General features: G+C 36.2%; 1 protein-coding gene across 2 annotated transcripts in view; it reads left to right on the plus strand.

Annotated features, from left to right (window-relative positions):
• Positions 1-21,567, plus strand: part of HIPK3 (homeodomain interacting protein kinase 3) — a 116,701-nt gene extending 95,134 nt beyond the window's left edge. For both annotated transcript variants that reach the window (XM_072864124.1, XM_072864123.1), the window contains exons 4-16: positions 208-327; positions 2,249-2,335; positions 3,192-3,376; positions 4,161-4,320; positions 4,703-4,826; positions 8,076-8,197; positions 8,367-8,491; positions 8,599-8,760; positions 9,750-10,046; positions 11,322-11,462; positions 15,299-15,525; positions 15,804-15,931; positions 17,571-21,567. In XM_072864124.1, the coding sequence (XP_072720225.1) occupies positions 208-327; positions 2,249-2,335; positions 3,192-3,376; positions 4,161-4,320; positions 4,703-4,826; positions 8,076-8,197; positions 8,367-8,491; positions 8,599-8,760; positions 9,750-10,046; positions 11,322-11,462; positions 15,299-15,525; positions 15,804-15,931; positions 17,571-18,047 (2,355 nt within the window). In that variant the 3' untranslated portion in view covers positions 18,048-21,567. The remainder of the gene's footprint in view (positions 1-207; positions 328-2,248; positions 2,336-3,191; positions 3,377-4,160; positions 4,321-4,702; positions 4,827-8,075; positions 8,198-8,366; positions 8,492-8,598; positions 8,761-9,749; positions 10,047-11,321; positions 11,463-15,298; positions 15,526-15,803; positions 15,932-17,570) is intronic.
• The last annotated feature ends 186 nt before the right edge of the window (positions 21,568-21,753 follow it).

Consider the following 21,753-nt stretch of genomic DNA (forward strand, 5'->3'; position numbering starts at 1 on the left):
ATGGCTTTCTCTTGTGAGATGGAGAAAGCAGTATCAAGCGCTCAGTGTTAGGTTTCTCTCCTATGTAAGATGTAGTTGTTGAACTATGGTGCTCTGAGGGTGGTTCGTTTTGCCATTTTTAAAATGAAATGACAAGTTTTTAACTGTGTGGATCAGGTTTTGAAAATCAGAGGAAAAGAATTTCCCTTTTTTTTTTTTCTTCCTCAGATTCGTTACATTTCACAGACTCAAGGTTTGCCAGGAGAGCAGTTGTTAAGCATGGGAACGAAAACTGCAAGATTTTTCTGTAGAGAAACGGACGCACCATATTCTAGTTGGAGATTAAAGGTAAACAGTATAATATAGTAGAAAACAGTGTATTATTTTTGTGAGCAGAGAAGCCAGAGAGGCCAAGTTTCACTATGATATTGTTAGGTCCCTTCCACATCTCCTGTGACTTTTATCAGTCCCCGCTCTGTATCCCTTCCATTTTTCCCATTCCCCAAACCAGTGCTACGAGCTCCTGCCCACTTTTCCTCCCCGCCGGCTGCCCCAGAGGCAGGTCTGGTGCAGCTGCCAGGCTGTGTCGTGGCTGGGCGGCCAGTGCACGGGTGCCAGGTAGAGAGAGAGCATTGAATTCAAATTAAGCCTTGTATCTCCAGAGGTACTAAATGAGTTTGCTTTCTCTTGCTTGGTCACTGCTTTTCACTTCACTTCTTTAAAGAATTTGCCTCTGAAGCCCAAACTGCTCTGTCAAAATTTGTTCAAAACTGGCTTCAGGACCAGAAGTTCCTAGGAGAAAGAGGATTAAGAAACAATATGACTGTGTACAGTTCATTTCCTTCGGATCTCATGCTAAAACAGTCTTTGTTGGCTGAAAGCTGCAATACAATGAAAGGAGACAAAATTAAAAAAATGTATTTTTATGGTCTGCACAGCTTCCTTCTCTCTAAGCAACATTATTGCACACTGGCCATAAGCAGAGCTTTGACTTCCTATGCAAATATTTATTTTTTTTAAATTGTACTACTCCATGGTGCTGCTTCACCAAATTTTTGGAGGACTCGGAGTCAGGAAGTGGTTACAGTTGACATAAAACTTCTGCAGTAACAAACAGCTGACGAGCTCAAAGCACAAGTTGCGTAACTCTCCCCAGTAACTTGGTAAATCCCCAGCGTGCGTTGGGCCAAGCGGCCGGGGCCGGTGTTGCCCTGCCGTAACGCTGCTGTGTTGGCTTATGTAAGGATTCTCCAATTACACCATCCTGATTATTCTAGTTTTCTGGTTTTTTCGGGTGGTTGATCATTACATTAGGTGACGGTTTACATCGGGCTCCTCCGTATTGGAGAACCTGAACGAGTTCTTGATGCAAACAGCCCTCCCCATTTTCAGAAGCTGTTACCTTTCAGAGGTTAAATCTCTCACAGCAGACTAAATGCTGTTTTGGGGAAAGAAAGGAGTTTTGGTACAGACCGTTGGTCATTACTTGCAGGTTTTGTCAAAGTTAATTTTGGAAACTTTTCTGTAATCTGTATGTTAAAAAAATTTTTTCCCTACAGTCCTGCCTTGCTTCCTGCAACATGGACTCTTAAAACAAAACCTGCCTCCTGATGCTGTCTGTGTTGAAGGAGGAAAATTGTAACAGGAAGTGGTATTCGAGCTCATAGATCACTGATAGGTGATCGTATTCATTTTCTGGGATTTAATTGTTTGTTTCATACTTCAATATTTAAAATACTTACACCAACTGTTGTGTATGCAAAGGAGTAAAAGTATAAAAATAACAAAAGAAAAGAGAAAGCAAAGAGAAATTGAACAGAACCTGCCTGATCTTTGTTTTATTTTTCTACAGTGATATGATGTTGCTGCTGTTTGGAGTTAAAAGTTTGAGTTTGAGGAAATGTGTAAAATACAAGTAATAGAAAACCTGTGATATATAAAAATAGAACCACAAGAGGGAGTTTCATTAAACAATGTTTTGTTAGGCCTTCAGCACTTCCTGTGTGATTTACAAACCATCTATTGTAATCCAGTACTGTGATCACTCGGACGTGAAAGTCGGTGTGGTTTTTTTATTTTGATTTAGAAAATGAAAGTAGTCAGCAAAGCAGCTGACTACTAAAGCAGCTATATACAAATATACGATTGAAATATTAATTATTCTTTTAAAAACAGGTTTATTAGGCCAGTAAATATGTAAAGTTACTTTGTAGCTATAAATGTCCTTTATTGTCAACTTCTAAACTCAGCTTTCCTTTTCTTTTTTGAGACATTGGAAGAGCACGAGGCAGAGACAGGTATGAAGTCTAAAGAGGCCCGAAAGTATATTTTCAACAGTTTGGATGATATAGTGCATGTGAGTATTAAAGCATTCTTCCTCTGCAAAAGGAATGTGTGATTTTAAAACATTTTACTAGTTTGAAATAAACACCTTTTAGAATATTATTTATTATATATCAGTCATATCCATTATTGTCTGTATATGTTGCTCGAAGAAAATGTCTAGCTATGTCAGTCCTTTGGGCTTTTTATAAAGATCTTTGTCATTACTTGTGTTAAACAATGGTACTTGTCCTTGTGGTTGGGGGAACCCTTTAATTTTATGTATAATGTATACTTTCTCTTCTACCTTATCTGCCATTCTGGGTAAAAAAAGAATGCATATGGATCCTGCTTTCTTAACTATGTAATTTCCAGTATAATTCTGCTATCTGAACAATATAATTCTCAACATAATTATTTTTTCATTTTTTAAAAAAACTTAACTGTTTCCACACTTTTCTTTAGCTTTATAACTCTCTAGTCAATGACAAAAGGAAATTTTTCATTCTCTTCCATAATCTGAAAAGAGAATCAGTTCTTTTTGCAAGATTGGCATTAATACATGTTTGAAATTCTTTTTTGAAGACTTCCTTTGTAGTTTAAGTTAGACCATATAAAGAACTTTATCCCAAATCTTACTTTTAAAATTCCAAGTCACAGACTGGAATAAAGCCTTCAGGGGTTTTTAGCTGGGGAGGGTGCAAGGGGAGTAGTGTGTGTGCAGAAAAAAGTCACCAATTCCAAGCCAACCGTACTGGGATAAGCTAGAAAATTCACTGTGCCCCACATGATAAAATCATTTAATATTAGTATTTTATAGCAGAAAGCAATAACAGAAAGAGTTAAACCAATATGCATGTCTTCTGTCTGACTGTTTTGTTCAATGCCAGGTGAACATGGTGATGGATTTGGAAGGAAGTGACCTGTTGGCAGAGAAGGCAGATAGGAGGGAATTTGTCAGTCTGTTGAAGAAAATGTTGCTGATTGACGCTGATTTAAGAATCACTCCAGCTGAGACCCTGAACCATTCTTTTGTTACCATGAAGCACCTCCTTGATTTTCCTCATAGCAACCAGTATGTAACACACACAAATTATTTTTTTCAGTCTCTGTTGTAGTGATTCCTGTGTATAATAGTGTTGTTTCATCTGCTATCAGAGAGAAAAATCTTTTGTCATTTTTGTAATGTCTTAGAGAATTCTTTCAAGTGCTTGCCATATTAGACATATCACTTGGTCAAGGAAACTGTTGGAATAACTATGTTTTTCTCTGAAAAGTAACTTTTAGAGCAATAGATCTCTAAGTTATCATTTATATGCCTGGTTGATAAAATTCCAGCACTGCAGAAACTTGGGCTTGATTTTTGGAAGTATGAAGAGCCTTAGTTCCTGTCAGTCATTGAGAGCTAGGGTAGGCATTTCCTCTTGAGATGAACATCTTAGATACCTTCCTTTATTGCATTGGTTAATATAGAATATATTGAAAGTTTTCTTGCAGTTCTGGAATTGTATATTTCACTGTGGATTTCCTAAAGTACAAGGATTTCACTGAAAGAAAGAGCTTTCCATCCATTTAGTTTACTATCGTTCCTGCTTGTATGCAGTTGTTAGGAAATGGTGTTAGGTACGAGAAGCAGGAAATAGCAGTATTTTTCTTGATTTTAAAATATGCATTACAAAGGCTTGAAATGAACATAATAATAGCAGTATTTCTTTTTTCTATTTCTGTGTGTGATGCCATTCTGTGAAAATGGGAAATGTGGGCTCTGAACTATTTTTTTTTTTTTCTTATTCTGGGAAACTTTTACACTTAACAACATGAAATTCTAATTAAAGCAACTTATTTTCTGGTTTTGGTAGAGTGAAGTCCTGTTTTCATATCATGGATGTTTGCAAATGCAGATCAAACATGTATGACTTAAGTAATCGCAATAAAACATCACTTATGAGACCAGTTGCCTCAGGCAGTGCAGCTAATCTGACTGCAAGCTTTACCAAAATTGGTCCAGTAAGAAGTCAGGTAAAAACTTTTTTTCTTTTTTTAAATTATAAATTCCATTAATGCTGTTTCTTGAATTAATTTCATAATTGAAAAAGTACATCTAGTAAGTGACAAAATCTTCTGTCTTTTACTCTCATTTTTTCCTGACGTTTTCTTAAACAAACTATTTAGAATTCAGTATGTTTCAAAATTAAGTTACAAACTGGTGTTGCCATAGCAAAGCAGTGCTGTATTATAGTGCCCTCCGGTGTCCAAACGGGATAGCTTCCTGTGAAATGTATTTGAAATTTTAATTTTTGTACGTTATTGTAGTTGTTTATTATATAAGCTGGTGGGACAAGTGGGTGAGAGATTTAGATTCACAGTTATAATGTTGTCTGTTTTGAATCTGTTCCCATAGGCATTAGCTGCATCTGCCCATTCAGTTTTGCACCAAGGGATACCACTGCAGGCAGGAACTGCTCAGTTTGGTTGCAGTGATGTTTTCCAACAGGCATTGATTATATGTCCTCCAACTATTCAAGGTATGTTTAACTGTAATTGTTACAGTTCCTGAAATATGAGCATTACTGTCTGTCTGTTAGCAGTATTTGAGTTTTCCGTAATATCCACTGAAGCTGTATATTTAAAAGAACTTAATTATGTTATAAAAAAATTAATATGTGAGTCAGATCCAGATACATTGCAGCTTTCTGAAAGAAATAGCAAATCAGCATCTGCAGAAAATCCAGAGCCCATCGTCATATACTGCACGCACACAAATATATATGTGTATGTATGTATATGTGTGTGTATATATATATATGAGATAAAATGGAGGGACACAATGTGGAAGCTGAAGCAAGAAAGGGGGGTATTCTGAAATAAAATTTGAGAGGAAACAAGAAAGAAAGATGAGGGGAATATCAATGCTGGAGTGTTGTTTTTTGGTGGTGTGGGGTTTTTTTGTTTCTTTTTTGTGGTTGTGTGTGGGGGGTTTGTTTATTGGTTCAGTTGTGGTTTGCTTGTGATTTTGTTTGTTTTGTTGGTTTTGGGTTTGTGGGTGGTTTTGTTGGTTGGGGTGTTTTGGGGTGTTTTTGTTTTTGGTTTTTGGGGGTTTGTTTTGGGTTTTTTTGTTTGGTTGTTTTTTTTTTCTTCCCCAACTACATCCCTAGGGTATCCTAGGGATAAGGATAAGAAAATATAACAGTTCTTGTGATAAATCTGTCTGGATAATAAGGTTGGGGTTTTTTATTGGACTTCCAAGTGAATATTGAAGAAAACATCTGGAAACTTGGGGCTTCATTTAAGGATGTAGCTGCCCTATGTAAACAGTGTCACTTTTACTGTTGTATAGTTATAATGCTAGATAGAACTGCCGCAGCTTTCTGATGGCTGAAAAACACATAACTAAATCTTTGAGAATGTTGATTGCATTGTGCTGCGAGGAGGAAAGGTCAGCTTGGCTGAAGTGTCCTGTATTACGATTTTTTTAAGCATACAATTTTGTATTTATGGAAAGAAATAATTGGCTGAGGGTTCAATTATCAGAAGCATTTGGAAGACTGCAAGGTGGAAATGCTAGCTTAGAAGTATTTCCACAGTGTAGAAAATTACCAAATAAGCATATGCATCTCTAGAAGGACACATGGTAATGCATTTGACCTCTGTTTCCCTAAACAAATGCATTTGCATCATGCAAATGTAGGTCTTATTTTTTGGAGGAGTCTTTAAAACCTCATTTAGATCTCAGAACATATCAAGCAAAACTTGTTTTTTTCTGTTTATAATGGGCTGCTCAGAGAGGAGCTAGTGAAAAACAGCTTTTCTTATCCTAGTAAGAGTCATTTATGGAGAGGGAAAGGTAGTTTATAGTTTGCTTATTAGGTTAGCTTGATTATAGTCTTCATCTCCAAAGATGCAATTTATCTGTCTTGGTGATGGTTCAGCTTTATGTTGAGATCAGATCTTGAAACAAGGGAGTTTATAGGAAGTAGGCTTTATTAAGAATGACTTTCAAACTCCTCCTTAGTTCTCCCTCTGCAACTTGAACTTCTAGAAATCACACTGGATTCACTCTGGAAAAAAAAACCAAAACACTTTTAGCCTAAACTTAGAGCCGAGGAAGTCTTTATCTCTTTATCTAAAGACAGATGTGGCAGATTTTATTGGTAATGTTATTTGTGGCTGCTGCATCTATGTTGAGTTCCAGAAATTCATGAAAGCTCTGAGTATTCACCGTGCAGTGTCAGAGGCTGTATGAGCTAAATGCATAGCTTCATACAGATTTACTTCTGAGCACTTAGTATGACTAAGTAATTTCTTATTTAAATTGTTTATATGCTTTACACAGTGACATAGTCCATAATTTAAAAACCCTACTGTTTTCATTATACCCAGATGAATAAAGTGATTATGGAAAAGGAAACAGTAGAGGCAAATACTTTATCTGTGATCTGTATACTGTATTCTTAGTATGACGATAAATTTCCAAATTTAAATTCTGCTACAGCTTGAATGAAGGGAATATATTGTTTTCATCACATAGGTGACAAGTTGAGTTGCTGGCACAGAGGGAAAGGGATATTAATGGGATCTGGCACTGCTTCAAGGTTTCCCTGCTTGGCTGCTCTGTCGAATATCTGAAGTGCTAAAGCTCACTACCTCTGGCAGAGTTAAGATGTTGCTGTTCTAGATGGCTGTGTGGAAAAAATTAGTCAACAGCATTTCAAAATTAAAAGCTTTGGACTGCATGGTTATAACTTAGTATTGTGTTATGACATGAGAGAATTGTATCAGATGAAGACTTTCTTTCATCCTGTATTGTAAACATTTAGAAAAAAATCCCACTTTTAATCTTTAGTTTAGTAGTTCTTTAGTAGTTACCTCTGAACACGCATTGCTTAGTCTTGGACTAATGCACAAGACACAAAGTGCAGTTAGAAGATGAAATTAGTATATTTGCTTAGCCAGTATTTTCTTCTAGCATAGGTGTTCTGTTGCAATATCTGTTGAAAAAAATTCCTCTTTCATTTTAGTTTAACATTATTATGTAAAAATTATTATTAGTAGTAAACATTGCAGCGTTGCTATATGTCTGTTAGTTTCCTGTGACAATAATGAAATCTATACAGAGCATGAGATGCATCTTTTTCCTATTATGCTCTTGTGGTAATATACGAACAGTGCTATGGTTTGCATTATTTTGATAAAAGCAGGAATAGGATTATGGATTCTACTGCAAATATTTGATGGCATACACAGAAAATTTTACATTGTTTCCCACAAAAGAGTTGGTAACAAATAGGGGCGTTGTACATGTGGCGTTGCCAGCCATAAGAGCTAAGAGGAATGGATTTCAGTTAGCTGGAAATGCAAAGCATGAGATGTGCAGGAGTCATCTGTGAGAAGCTTTGAAATTCAGTTTTGCTTACTTTTGTCTGCTTCCTTTCAAATACTTTTAACATACTCTGTGATAGAGACTAAAATGCTTAGCTTTGCAGAACTTTCTGCCAAAGTTGTTCCACTTTCTAGGAGTCTGTTTCCAAATAGTAGCTATTGGCAGTTCTTTCTGGAAATTACAGCACCAAATATTTGTGCAGATACATAATGGCACAAAAATCTTTTAGGTGTTGATTTATTTGGTTTGAAAGTCTAAATTATGGAATTAGATCATAAACACATCAAGAAAAAAAGTAGTAAAATGTTGTAAAGTTATCCTTTATGTTTGCATTCTGCTCAGAAAATATATGCAAGACTGGTGTTTTGCTTAAAGCTCTCTTTCTCCCTGATAGGAATTCCTACAAACCATAGTAAACCCACCAGTTTCTCCCTGAGGGTGGATAATGCAGTTCCGTTGGTGACCCAAGCCCACGCAATTCAGCCACTACAGATTCGAGCAGGAATCCTTTCTCAGGTTGGCTTGCTTTAAAGTAAAAATCTTACTTGTTTTATTATTAGTTGGTAAATATTTTTGCCCTGTAGAGTTCTGTTGCAGTCCCTCTTCTGTTTTGTGCTGAACTACAAGCAGCTAATGTAAATTCAGTTGTTTTTTGCGTCATGAAATCTCCTCTGCTTCACAACAGACGTGGTCAAATCAGACCCAGCAAATACTGGTTCCTGCATGGCAGCAAGTAGCGCCAGTGGCAGCTCCGGCTACATCTCTGGCCTCTGATCCTGTGGCTGGCCCACAGAGGCTTGGAGACTGGGGGTAAGTCCACATATTTTTGTGCAATACCTTAATGGCTTCGGTTTAACAAGATCTACGGATGCGATGCAAATGACTTGCAATTTAAAACTTCCTTTATTTTTCCTCAGGAAGATGATTACCCAGGGCATCCATTACAATTCAGTGATACCGCAGCCTCTTTTAACACATCAGATAACCTTGTCTGCCCCTCAGCCAATTAGTGTGGGCATTGCACATGTTGTCTGGCCTCAGCCTGCAGCTACCAAGAGGAACAAACTCTGTCAGAACAGGTTGGTAGAATATTTCTAACATTCAGAAATAGGCTATCTGTAGTTGCTGTTCAGTGGGCAGGGGAATAGCCTGGAAAAGTGGCATGTTAGGGACAATTGTACTTAAACGGGCTTTTGGGAAGATTTGTTCTTTCTGCCCTAAGTTTTCAGTGTTATTTTGGCAATACAGGCAAGATGGAAAAATACTTGCAGTAGTAAGAGGTTTTAGTTCCTGTTGATTAGTATGTGCCTATCATGATAGCAAAGTTGTCTTTATAGCCTTTGGGAAGGTATAAGAATATATTGAGGTAGCTCTAATGAGATATTCCTAAGCTTATGTGCATGAGGATATATCAGCTTTAGACAACTAAAAATAAAGAGATACTATATGACAGGGTTGCAGTATGCCTTACAATCATCTTAAGACTAGTCTGTCTTTCACTGGTGGCCAAAAATACTTTAGCTGCTTGCTGAAGAAGATAGGCCCCACTGCCATACAAAGTATTTTCAAAGGTGTGGGATGCTCAATAAAGGGGAACGCATGGGTTACAGAGGGCAATTTCAGCAGTCTTGTTTTAAGCAAGGATTTCATCCAGAGGCTACCAGCTTTTGTTTTCAGGGAGAATCTTTGCAGGATATCTGGCCAGATTTTCTTTACTTCTTTTTCACCCATGGGATTTTAGTTTCTTTTTTCATTTATAAGAAAATGGGATTTTCAATGTATTGTATTCAATGTTGTTGCAAATTTCAGTCTTAGATATTACTTAGTTTGGATGCGGCAACGTAGCTGCTTCTTAGCACGTTTCTGGATTATTTTTTTTTAATTAATATCTAAAATTGTATATGCCAAGTATTTATGTCTGTGTTTCCTGTTTTGTGTTTTTCTTTCTATTAGTTTAGAAAATTGGTGTCTTAGCCTACGTTGCTTTCTTTGTTTTTGTTGAAAATAGTACAGTTTTCAGGTCTGTTGGTAGATTCACTAAATGTCAAATGCTGTGTTTTCTTCACAGGAGCAATGTGTTACAAAATACCAATATCCAAAATTCAGCCTTTATATCTCCAAAGATACTAAACCTGAAGGCTGTAAAGAGAATAAGTTGTATAGAAGCACAGGACAATCATAACTCAGAAGGACAGGAAAGTAACTGTTGTGATGCATCGGTCAGGCTGGACCCTGATTCATCTCTTTCAACCAAACAGCGCCAGGCTATCTTCATTGCCGGTTCTCCCAGCCCAGCAGTCAGTGTGATCACCATCAGCAGTGACACAGATGAAGATGACATAGGACGAACACATTCACTGAGAAAGTAAGAATCGATGTTTACTTTTATTAAGGTGTTACTTAAATATAGCTGTCTTAGCATAGCTACTGCATTTAATGAATCTGAGTTAGAAGAAGACAAACAATGCACTTTGGATCAAGTTTCACTAGGAAGTTAACTCTGTAGCAGTATATTATTTGAAAGGGAAAATTACTTTCAGTTGTGCTCATCTGAATGTTATTCCTGGATCCAAGGTCTCCAAGCTAGAAAACTCTGTATGGTAAGAACATTATCTTACTGCCAAAGAGGATGACCTGAATTTCAAAGTTCAGAGGAAAAAAACCTCTGAACTTCCAGTACTCATTGAGAACCTCTAATCCAGTACTCATTGAGAAGAAAAAATACCAATGCACATTAAGAACACTGGATGTCTCTAGAAATCCTGAAAAGTACCCCGATTAAGAGGTACGCATTTCTTGATCAGGTGTTTTGGGTTTGTTTCCTTAAAAAAAAAAAGAAAAAAAATTGAAGTCAGCAAGTTTCTATATGTAATAGGTAACATGAAAAATCTATTTACTTGTCTGCCTCATTAATCTACATATGTTAGGCATTTGCAACAGGAAACAAATAATTTCTTACTCTTTTGTAACAGATTTGGTCAAAACAGAATACTTCTTGGTCCAGCATATTTTTTTTGCTTAATACTGTCATACCCTATTTATTTGAAGGTCAATGTTCTGGCTTTGTATAATCAATGTTGTTATTCTAGCAGTAGCATCCAGTAGATAACATTACATACATATGGGTAATGTATGAAAAGGTGTGCATTTGGGTATAAAAGCAGATGCTGAGTGTGGTCCCCCAAAGGAGTTTTCTTTCACAAAGCTATCAAAGCAGCATGTATCATTTTAAATGAGGGCTTAAAAGTTTAAGGTTTGTTCGACTTTATTTTTACTTGTAATGATTCTGAACTGGAGGAACTTGTATTTTAAATCTAAACTTTGCCAAATGTTTCAAGGCTCTGAACTGTTGTAGTAAAATCTTCTATCTACTGGTTTTGGTATTGATTCAGTTAAAAATGTATTCATTTGCTAGGTTTCAAAAAATGCATTTAGTCTAGAGTTTCCAAAAGAACTCTGAAAAGGTTTAAAAATCTGTTTTGGATGTAAAAGAAACAAGAAATTGGATATTCATTTACATTTAAGGGGACCTTTCCTAATACTTGACCCCTTTTTATTCCATAACTACACCTAAGTCAGTGGCATACAGAAAGAACGAATCAGAGATGGTATGTTTGCTCACTTTCTTTTTGTGTGGTAGGTGTAAAGGTAGCCTTGACTGTGAAGCCTGCCAGAACACCCTGAACATTGACCGCGTGTGTTCTCTCAGCAGTCCTGATAGCACTCTGAGTACTAGCTCCTCGGGACAGTCTAGTCCATCTCCTTGCAAGAGATCCAACAGGTAAAAAGCTGTGCTCCTTTCAGTAAAAAGAAAGATCCTACTATACAGCAAACTCAGTTTATAATAAAAAAATGTGAAAGTTTTGTTATGTTGCCATCTGGTGAGGCTAAATGATGTATTTAAAAATTATTGGCCTGCAGTTGCACAGCATAGGCTGTTCTTTTATCATTCCTAACAGATCCGTCTTGCTACACTGGAAGTTTTCAGAATGAGTTATGTTTACACAGAAAATACAAACACGTTGCATGCAACTTCCTTTAGAACAAAAATCTTCTAAGGTTGCAAAATTAAGTAAGCCAAAGTAGGATGTGACAGATTTGAAGTTACCAGAACATCTTTAATTTTTGCATCCTCTTGTTCTCCCATTGTGTATCTTGTATTGTGATTACAATTTAATGACATTGATGCCTTTTTTTCTGCTACCAAACATAAGCCTCACTTATGTGAACACTGTTCATATGAGCAGCTTTTAAATATTTTTATCTTCACTGCTTGATGTCTAGCTTAAGCCTTCATTTTTGCATATTATTCAAAATTCACTCTTACAAAAACCTTCAACAGAAATCTGAACTATTTTATGGCAATTTTTTTCTACAGTGCCTGAGAGCTTGACACTAAAGCATCTATCTTGGGGGCACTCATAAAACACAGACCTGTGACACAGTTGGAAGTTCCCACTGACTTGGGATGTTCTGGCTGGGGTGCCTGCAGATATGGCTTTTCCTTTTATTTCAGTCCCTGTCCTTCTGGTGCTAATATGTTGAAATTTTAATTGTAGCTACTTGTGGCATTTATACAAATGAGATTCCTAGATAAGAGTTTGTGGACCAGTAAACGTTTGAGAGATATAATTGCTGGTATTGGTGAAAAGTTTGGTTTAATATGATTTACGCAATATCCCATGGAAATTCTGTGACCTAGGGACACAATTCATTTTTTTAAAGCAACCTGCTGCTGCCATAAGCATGACAGATTATTTTTAGTCTACAGTTCAATTCCTATTTTCTGTAGAATAGCTTTCTATATAGAAAAGAGTGATTCAAACTTGGAGCAGTTTCATTGTGCAAAATGAATAAGATTGGAGTCTTAATGAAAAAAAGTTTAAATTAATTAAAGATTCTATCACTGCATGTGTTGACAAGGAAATGGAACTGCTAGTCTGTACAGGCAGTTTTATTTGTTTTAAATTCTGGACAGCCTGACTTAATGATGCTTTTAATGGATAATTTATATATATAAATGATTCTGTTTATGTAAACACAACTGTCTCCCCTAAAAAAAAAAAGTGAGGGTATAAAAAAAGACTTGTGCATGAACAACTTCAACATCCATTTGCTATTCTGTAAGGCCTGAAATCTTTGGATTCAGTGAACAAATCTCCGCAGTATTAGATGCTGAATACACTGAAAGGTGTAGTGGGTGGTTATTCTCTCTACTGTCCAGGGCTGGGAAGGTCTATTCTAAGGAGGTGACGTGTATAGTCTGGTGAGTGCTAGGACTGGGAAAAGGTTTTAAGTTTACTCAAAATGCAGCTTTGTTACGCTTAATCCAGTCACACGGGGTTTTGGGTGGATTAGTTTTCTGTTAGGTTACTAAACTGATCCAACTCATTCTGTGGACACAACTGCTAGATCCAACAACAAAAGTATAGTAATTGAGCATGTGGATAGATTTTTTATTTTTTTTAGGGTGACTTGATGTAGAAGATGATCCCAGACAAATCTCTGCCATTTCTGGGACTTTGGAGATATTAAAATAAAAAGTTGCCAGAGTTATATAGGTGGACTAAACCAGGTATATTTTGTTGGTCTTATTTTCAAGCATTTGTCATTTCTGACTGTGAAACAAGAGAATAACTAGAAGCATTTGAAGAATTTCCATTCGAATGGTTGAATTTTAGTAAAAGCTTAGGTAACGAGAAATGTCGTATACTGGGAGGCATCAGGCAGTTTTACTGGTTGATAGTTAACAATGTCAGTCCTGCTTACGATATCCTTTAATAACAAAACATTCTAAACTTCAGACAAGTTTTTATAAAGAGCTGCTTGATTTTACAGTGTTTTCTTTGGATTACAAGGAACTGACCTGTAATTCGCCTCCACTCTGTAATTCAACTTTGTGTCAATAGCAAAGCAGTATGTCAGATTCTGGTTTCATTAGCATTTGACTTATGTTAAGTCATATAATTAGTAACTTGAATCAAAAGTTAAGAATATAGAAATATAATTAATTGCTCAGTAGTTGTCACATTATCACTATTTCTTACTTAAAAAAACTATTCTGAATTACCTAGCTCTGTTGACTAAGAATTCAGGTTTTTGTGCAAGCCCTCACAGTGTCAAAGTACTTTTCACAAAAAATTAAGTTTTGTAAATGGTTTTATTTATATTGTCTTAATTTAATCACCATGCTATAAGCACCTCTTACATTAGCTATAAAATCACCAAGGACTTGACCATATGTTTAGGGGTTAGTGAATTCAGTGCTGTTACTTGCATGTTTTAAGTTAAGCATGTATTTCACCAATTTTTAATATAAACTGGGATTTTCATTTTTTTTCTAGTTTATAGAAATTCTTAATTCTCATGCCTGTCCTCTCTAACCAGGACCTTTGTTAGCATCTACACTTACTTATTCATGACCTCATACCGTTCACTTTGGCTCTGTTAAGTGAAGAATGTCTCTTGCTATCTATATAATCCATACTTGCCACAGTCCCAGTTGAGGACTAGTTAAATTTCTGTGTTGTTGTTAGTGGTGGGTCTGTGATGTACCTTTTGCTTGTGTAATAAATAATGCATAAATTAGATGAATGTCTTTTCTGGTAATATACCTTATCGTAAATTAGTTTCCTTTCCCAGGTTGTTTACTGCTTGCTGCCTAAAAGGTATTTCGTTCTGGTTCCACTGATTGGACTGCAGTCTTGCTTCTGGCAGCTGGCATTTACCATCTTCTTAGCCCTTTCTTCTTCTGATACAAGCACGGAGCTTCAATAAATGTTAGCAAAGGCTATTATTATGAGTTGGTTTCTCCACCTCTTTCCCCTTCCAACAGCTTTGGTAAAAGCAGTGATTGAATGAATGAGTTTGTGCCACTTGACCAGCATGGATTTCACAGACCATATGCCAAATAGCTGCTGTGTAAATAGAGGGTTGCATTTGTCTCCTTAATCTAAATCTGTGAAAAAGAATCTATCGGTCACGCACAGGCAGTGCTCTCCGGAGGAGCTTCAGAGAGACCTGATTTTTCAGTAGATAAGGTCTAGTGTAGCTGCTGGTGGTTGATATGCAGATGAGAAGGGGCTGCCTGCCACTGTGCAGATTGCTTCCTCAGCGCTCTCTATCCCATCCTCTCACGGGCCCCAGGGATGGCTTTTCGCAGACTCTGGGATGTGGCTGATTTCTAGAAGAAAATTAGATCAGCGTGTTCTTTTTTGCTAGTGTAATAACCATTGGGAAACCTTTATGTTTTGATTCAGGAAAAAATGAAATAATCGTCTTCAACCTTTTATTTGACATAAAAATCTAAATTTTGGGTGGTTTATAAGTGCAAGATTATTTTAAAAATAAATTGCAAAGTGGGTGCAAGTTGGGTTATACATCTTAAGCCTTTATGTGGAAGTTTTCTCCTTTCTCTGAGCCTTGCTATTTATGGGTAGAATGAGTTTGAATGTTGAACTGCCATCTGGATGTCTGTGCCTGTATAATTAAAATGTAACATTTTTATCCACCTTTGAGTAGTTTCAGTACCATAAATTTTATGTGGTAATTTAATAAAATGCATCTATATTATGAAAACGTATTTGTTTCAATGCAATACTTTTTATTTTTTGATAGTATGTCAGATGACGAACAGGAAAGTGGATGTGATGGTTCCCCAACTTCAGACTCTTCAGGACATGACAGCCCATTTGTGGAAAATGGCTTTGTAGCTAATACCAATAAAAATAAGGAAGCAAGAGCATCCGTTAATCCTGAAACCAAATCAGCTGTTTGCACAGTAATGGTTCCACCAATGAGACTTGAAAACAGGTTACATCTTGATGAACAGATGGTGAATACAGGTAACTTAGTTCAGGTGGTTTTTTCTTTCTATACCTGTAGATAAGAACAGAAATTTGAATGTTTATTCAATAGCCATACATGTGAAGATTTTGACCTCTCCTATATCTGCTAACCTGTAATAACCACTTCTAAATTGTGTTGTTTTTTAAGACTTTAATTAGTGTATTTTTTTTATTATTTCTCCCTGTATGCTGAAGTAAATGAAATTTTGTCTAACTTTTGTTAGAAGAGAATAGTGACAACAAAAACATAACATTGTTCATTTATATCTTGGAAGATGCTACGTGCCAGCCACTGAAAAAGGGTCGATCTGTCCTGGGAAGAATAAACCAGTCTTCTATTGTAGGAAACCGTCAGCAAAAACTGACATCAGCATTCCATCAGCAACATATAAACTTCAGTCAGGTATGTGTACTTACTCACATCTAAGAAGTATTTTTTCTGTCTTGAGGTTCCAAACATGCTGAATGCTCACAATTTCGATTGCTGTAAATGGCAACTGCAGGTTTTCCACAACTTGATTGCAGAAGTGTTCAAATCTTGAAAATGGATTTCAGCTTACTGGGCAAGTCATAAGTATCTTTCACTTTTGATCATTTTCTTTAAAGCAGCTGGCTTTATTTTTAAAAATTATAGAAAAGCCATACTGGGAAAATTATCAATGCCTACACAAAATGAAAGCACGAGAGAAAATGAAAAATATGTTAGCATGTTTTTTTTTCCTACATCCAAATGCTAAAATGCTCATAGTGTGCAGTTAAAAACTGGGGCTATATTTCAGTCTTGTTCTGTTAGTAGTGTGCATGAAAATGCTTGTAGTTTGAGTATCTAGAGATGAGATAGACCTTGGCAAACCCAACTGTTTCTTACCTTTGCTGACAGGTAGTGAAGCTGGGGCGGGAAGAGGTTGTGACTGTAGTTCAATCCAATGTTGGAAGATACCCAAAGTTAATTTAAAAGCTCCTTTTATCATTACCCAACAACGCAGTAAATGTGTCTGCTGTGGCTGAGAAATGAAGTTGACACATGACATCGAGTTTAAGCCCCTTTTAATTAATTAATTTTTGAGCTGAAGCTGCATTGAGCTTTTGGTTAGCTATCTGGAGGTACATTTAATATAAGAGCAGTACCTGTTTGTATAAGTCTTGCAGAGTAACCGTGAATATTAAATTGTAAGTTAAATACTAAATGCAAGCATGCTATATGTAGATAAGAGGATTTAACAATAATGACTTGAATAGTTTAGATTGAAAGAAACATTTGGGTGGGTGACACAATCTCCCCTTCTGCATGATTATGCAGAAGGATTGGTTTAATTAATTCTAAGCAAACCTTAATATGATCAGCATAGTATTAATTTTTAATCTCTTCAATGACTGCAGCTCCTCAGCCTCTTGGCAGAAAGTGTAGAACGTTATTTTCATTACAAAAATTTATGCTGATCCTTCCTTCCTTTGGTAGATGCCCTATGTAGTTTGAAGTCTGCATCATTTAATGGGAGTAATTGATTTTTAGTCTTTCTCTTTACAACTGTTAATGATTGCCACATCTTCCTGTGATCATAGCCCTAGACTTCTGTTTGCCTAGTTGTCTCAGATATTTTCAATCCGTTTATTATTTTTTCTGCTCTCCTCTAAAATTTCTCTCCTATTTGTCCTCTTTGTGCCTCATTATGGTGCCCAAACTGAATGCAGCACTTCCAATTGATGCCAAGCCAGTGCTGAGTAGAGTGGAATAAGCACCTTGCTCATGTGATACATGGTATTTCTGTTAAAACAGCCCAGCATGGCATTTTATCCTTTTTTTTTTTTTTGCAAGAGCATTAAAATAACTTGTGTTCTGTTTACCATCTCTTATTGTCAGATTTCCTGTCTGTGCTACTATCTAAATAGCTAATATTTTTTTGTTTGTTTAAGCATTTAATTATTCCTGTCTCTATATTTCTCTTGATTTTAAGTTGACTAGTTTTAGTGCATTATTCCATTTTTCAAACTCTCCTTGTACTTAGAAATATTAAGACCTGCCCATTTCTGTCTGTGGACAGGTTCAGCACTTTGGATCTGGGCCGCAGGAATGGAACGGAAACTATGCTCATCGGAGGCAGCAGGCTTACATCCCAGCCAGCGTTGCTGGTCATGCTTTCTCCCTTCCGCAAGGAAGTCCAAATCACACTACCATGCACGCTCATCTCTCTGGAAGTACCCACCTTGGAGGACAGCCTGCTATTCTTCCGTACCCATCGTCGGCACCCCTTAGTACTGCTGCACCTGTTGCCCACCTCCTTGCCTCGCCATGTACCTCAAGACCCTTGTTACAGCATCCAACGTACAATATATCTCATCCCAGTGGTATAGTACACCAAGTTCCAGTTGGCATAAATCCCCGTCTCTTACCTTCCCCAACCATTCATCAGACTCAATACAAACCAATTTTCCCACCGCATTCGTACATTGCAGCATCACCTGCTTACACAGGATTTCCATTGAGTCCAACAAAACTCAGCCAGTATCCATTTATGTGAGAACTCAAATACAGTATATTGAGGAAGCTCAATGATACAGAAGTTTGATTTAAGAAGAAACATGGTATTTATTAAATATTAGCCATGGCACAACAGGAAAATTATTTTTTTGAATCATGTAGACTTGGGTGCAATTTAAACAACTCTGAGCTTTAAAAAAACTCACTTTTAATGTGTTTTGCACATTTGGTATAACTTGTCTTTGGTCATGTTATCTTCTTATATAGTAACTTTAGACAGGTGACTTATGGGAGCAGAAATCTGGTTTTGCTCCTGCTATTTTTTATAAAATTGCCTTCTAACTAGTGCAAGACACGTCTACATTTGGGAAGCCATTCAGTGTACAGAACTAGAGCAACAGATGCACATATGTCAGCAGTACGGTGTAGAAGTAACTTGTTTGTATTGCGTATCTTGGTGTTTAAATGTTGAGTCACTTATCTAAAAGTTGAGCTGTTGTTCTTCACATTGCATGTGTCTTTTGCATGGGCAAAAAAAAAAGCCTAAACATTGCTCTTAAATGTTGTTGTCCGAATAATCTCAGCTGCATTGTAAACTGTTCCCACACATAGTGCCTTAAATATTTGAGGTTGTTAATGTTATTACTTATATATAAATGTTGAGGACTGCAGCACTTAAAAATTCAGATCTGCTGATTTTTTGATAGCGTAATGCTCATTTTGGGTTTTGTGTGGTATGATTTTAGTATTGGGTGTGTTTTCCTTATTGAGAAGGCAGCATGTTTTGCTGTAGCTGAATTTTGCTGTCTTTTTTCCCCCAGAGTGATCTAGCTTCAAGACAAGACTTTAGTAGTGCTTAAGAAAAGTTGATTCAGTAGCTATTGAGTAGTGACACACAACACAGTATTTCATACTGGTAAATGGAACTGCAATACAACCTAAGTAGTTTATTTTAAAAGTGTTTGTCTAATTGGATATAATAAAATGTTTAGAGGTGCGGTAGGCATGACTGACTAGCTAATGAAAGAAAAAGCCAAGTGCTCATTGATCCATGATGTGGTTTCATCTTAGCTTGAGCAAACCATGCAGTATTTAATAACTAGTAGCAGACTATTTACTATTGAAGCTTGAAAAGATGTGAGTTCTTTGTGTGCAATCTTTCATTTATGCATGGGAGAGATTTTAGTCTTTTTACATTATGGTATTTGTTTTAGCCTGTTGCGGGTGTTTGCTTATTTAATACATTCCGTCAGGGACGTAAATTACATGCTTTTTTGCATTATTTTTTTCCTTAGGAAGTGTGTCTTTTTTGTTTTTTGTTTTGTTCAAATGAAGTTGCTTTTGCAGCACCAAAGACTTAATCATCCATTTCCTATAAAAGGTAGCTACTTTTTCATAGACCTCAAGTATACTGTAGTGTAGAGATGGGATTTACAGAAGGTATTAAGCTGAGGCTGTGTTTTAGCTTATGGGCAAGTAATAAATTGTATCATTTATCTTGAATGTATCATAGATAAGCTGCTATATAATGATTGCCACTTCAGATAGCTGTGAAATTAGGTGATTAACTAGTTCTTTCTTAGCCTTCTAATTTCTGTACAAGTCTAATTACATGAAATAGAAGCCGGGTTTTGGGTTTGTTTTTTTTTTTTTTAAATTTTGTTTTCATGTTTGAAGTGTCGTAACTACTATACTGTAAATGATGGAAGATGATTGCATATGTTTTTTTGGGGTGTGTTATTTGCATCAGTATTTTATCTCCATTAACTTTCAGCTCATCACTGCATATAAGTGGATGTATTGATGTAACTTAATTTTTTTATGTTTTCATATTGGCATTGTGTAGACACTTAAGAAGCTGCATCTTGCAGGCTTGACTTAACTTTTTTTAAAACAAAATCTGGAATACAATCCTTGTAATGTTGACTGGAATAAGAGTGCAAAGCATTTGAGTTTAACTCTGTCAATAAGCTAATAACTGGTAATCTTTTTTCTTTACTCCACTAACACAAGCAGTGTTTTATTTAATGAATGTCTGAATGAAATAAATGTGCCTACATTTGATTTATTTTTTAAGTAATAACTAAAATACAACAGTATTAGATCATAAAAAAAATAAAAATACCAGCAGTACATTTTTAATCACACTGAAAATTAAGAAACCTAACTTTTCCCACAAGTTTCAGTGTTTTTAGTAATCAACTCTATGCATTTTGTACAAGTGTGTGTGTATATAAAGTATACATTAGAAACTAGGAGTATCCTGATGAATTTGAAATCTTATCAACACATATATTAAGCCTAAATATAGGGAGTCAAGAAAATGCTCAAATTGGTTGTCCACCTTACCACTTCAAACTTGTGCTATATGGTCCAGCAGATGGTTTTCTGTTCACTCCCTTGTGTTGGGAAGCGACGTTTTTTTGGTGCTTACTCCATTGCAGGCAATGGACACACCAAGAATCACCAATGCAAATGGAGTAAATGAATTTTGTATTGTGATAACAAAAAAATACTGCATTTTTTTTCTGGGGCCATGGGGATCTTCATTAGTCTAATGTATTTACTGTACTTTCTTTTTACTGTGCTGAAGGTTTTAAGCTACCGTGCTTGTGAAATTGACACAATTATCTATATATCACAACAGTATCCTATCGTATGCAGGAAAAAGTTGCTGTAAATGCGCCCCAAATTAGATCTGCTGCTCTTTCTATGTATTGTAATTTTAGAAATGTCTGCATTTCAAAGAATGAAATATTTCGGCTCCTGCCACAGCTTAAATTCAATATACCGGGTGATTTTTTTCCCCCATCCTGCAATACACTCTGAGAGAACGGACTCTTGTCACTGCAAGTGTCCAGGGCCCATCTGCAGAAAAAAAAAAGCTTTCAGGGCGAGGGCCTTTTCTGTGAAAAAAGTCATCCTCTGAGAAGCGTTTATACATGTTACCGTTTTAATGCCTTTTTTAAATAAAACACTGCATGACTACGGAATTGCATATCTGCATATTACTTTAATTTGGAAGATTTTATATGAATTTCTTGTGTTCAGTTTTTAACTTTACTTCAGGGTGTTTTATTGGTCAAATATGCTACTGTATTAACTTCTTTGGTTTTAATTTTTAAATTTTCTGTTTTTACTGCTAATTAACTTGGTTTGTGTTAAGTAAAAGTTAAATCACACTGCAAGCTGTAGGAAGACTTGTTCTAGAAATACCCAGTGATAGAGACTTGATTAATAAGTTTGAACTGTTACTGTTTAACAATTTGTAGACTTGTGGCTTTTTTTTGCTTTGGATTTCTATGCTACACTAGTTCGCCATGTAGCAATTGCACTGTGCAATATTACAATATGAGGACTGGGAAAATTTTTTATGGATGTAATGTCTCTTACAGTTTGCGATAGTATTTCTTTCTAGTTCTCAGTGATTTAAATGTGACCAAGCCTTCTGTACTTTGTCACAAAAAGCGGGTTTTCCAGGTGACTATTTTGGTGAGTGTCAAAATAAGAATTTATGGTGTATTACTGTCGAGATTCACTTTGAATTAAAATATATATTGCAGCAGATGACTTTTGGTGGCTTTCATTTTTGGCTGTGTTACATCAAGGCTGGATTAAGGTAAAGGCGATGAAAATTCATGGGGAGGGCTCTAAAATTCTGATACAATCATTTGACTAAGCTTTTCTTCTTTCTGAAGTTTTAGATTTTATTAACTTCCAAGGGTTTGCTTAGGAGGATCTTGAGA

This window comes from Ciconia boyciana, chromosome 6, assembly GCF_034638445.1.
Source record: "Ciconia boyciana chromosome 6, ASM3463844v1, whole genome shotgun sequence".
NCBI lineage: Eukaryota > Metazoa > Chordata > Aves > Ciconiiformes > Ciconiidae > Ciconia > Ciconia boyciana.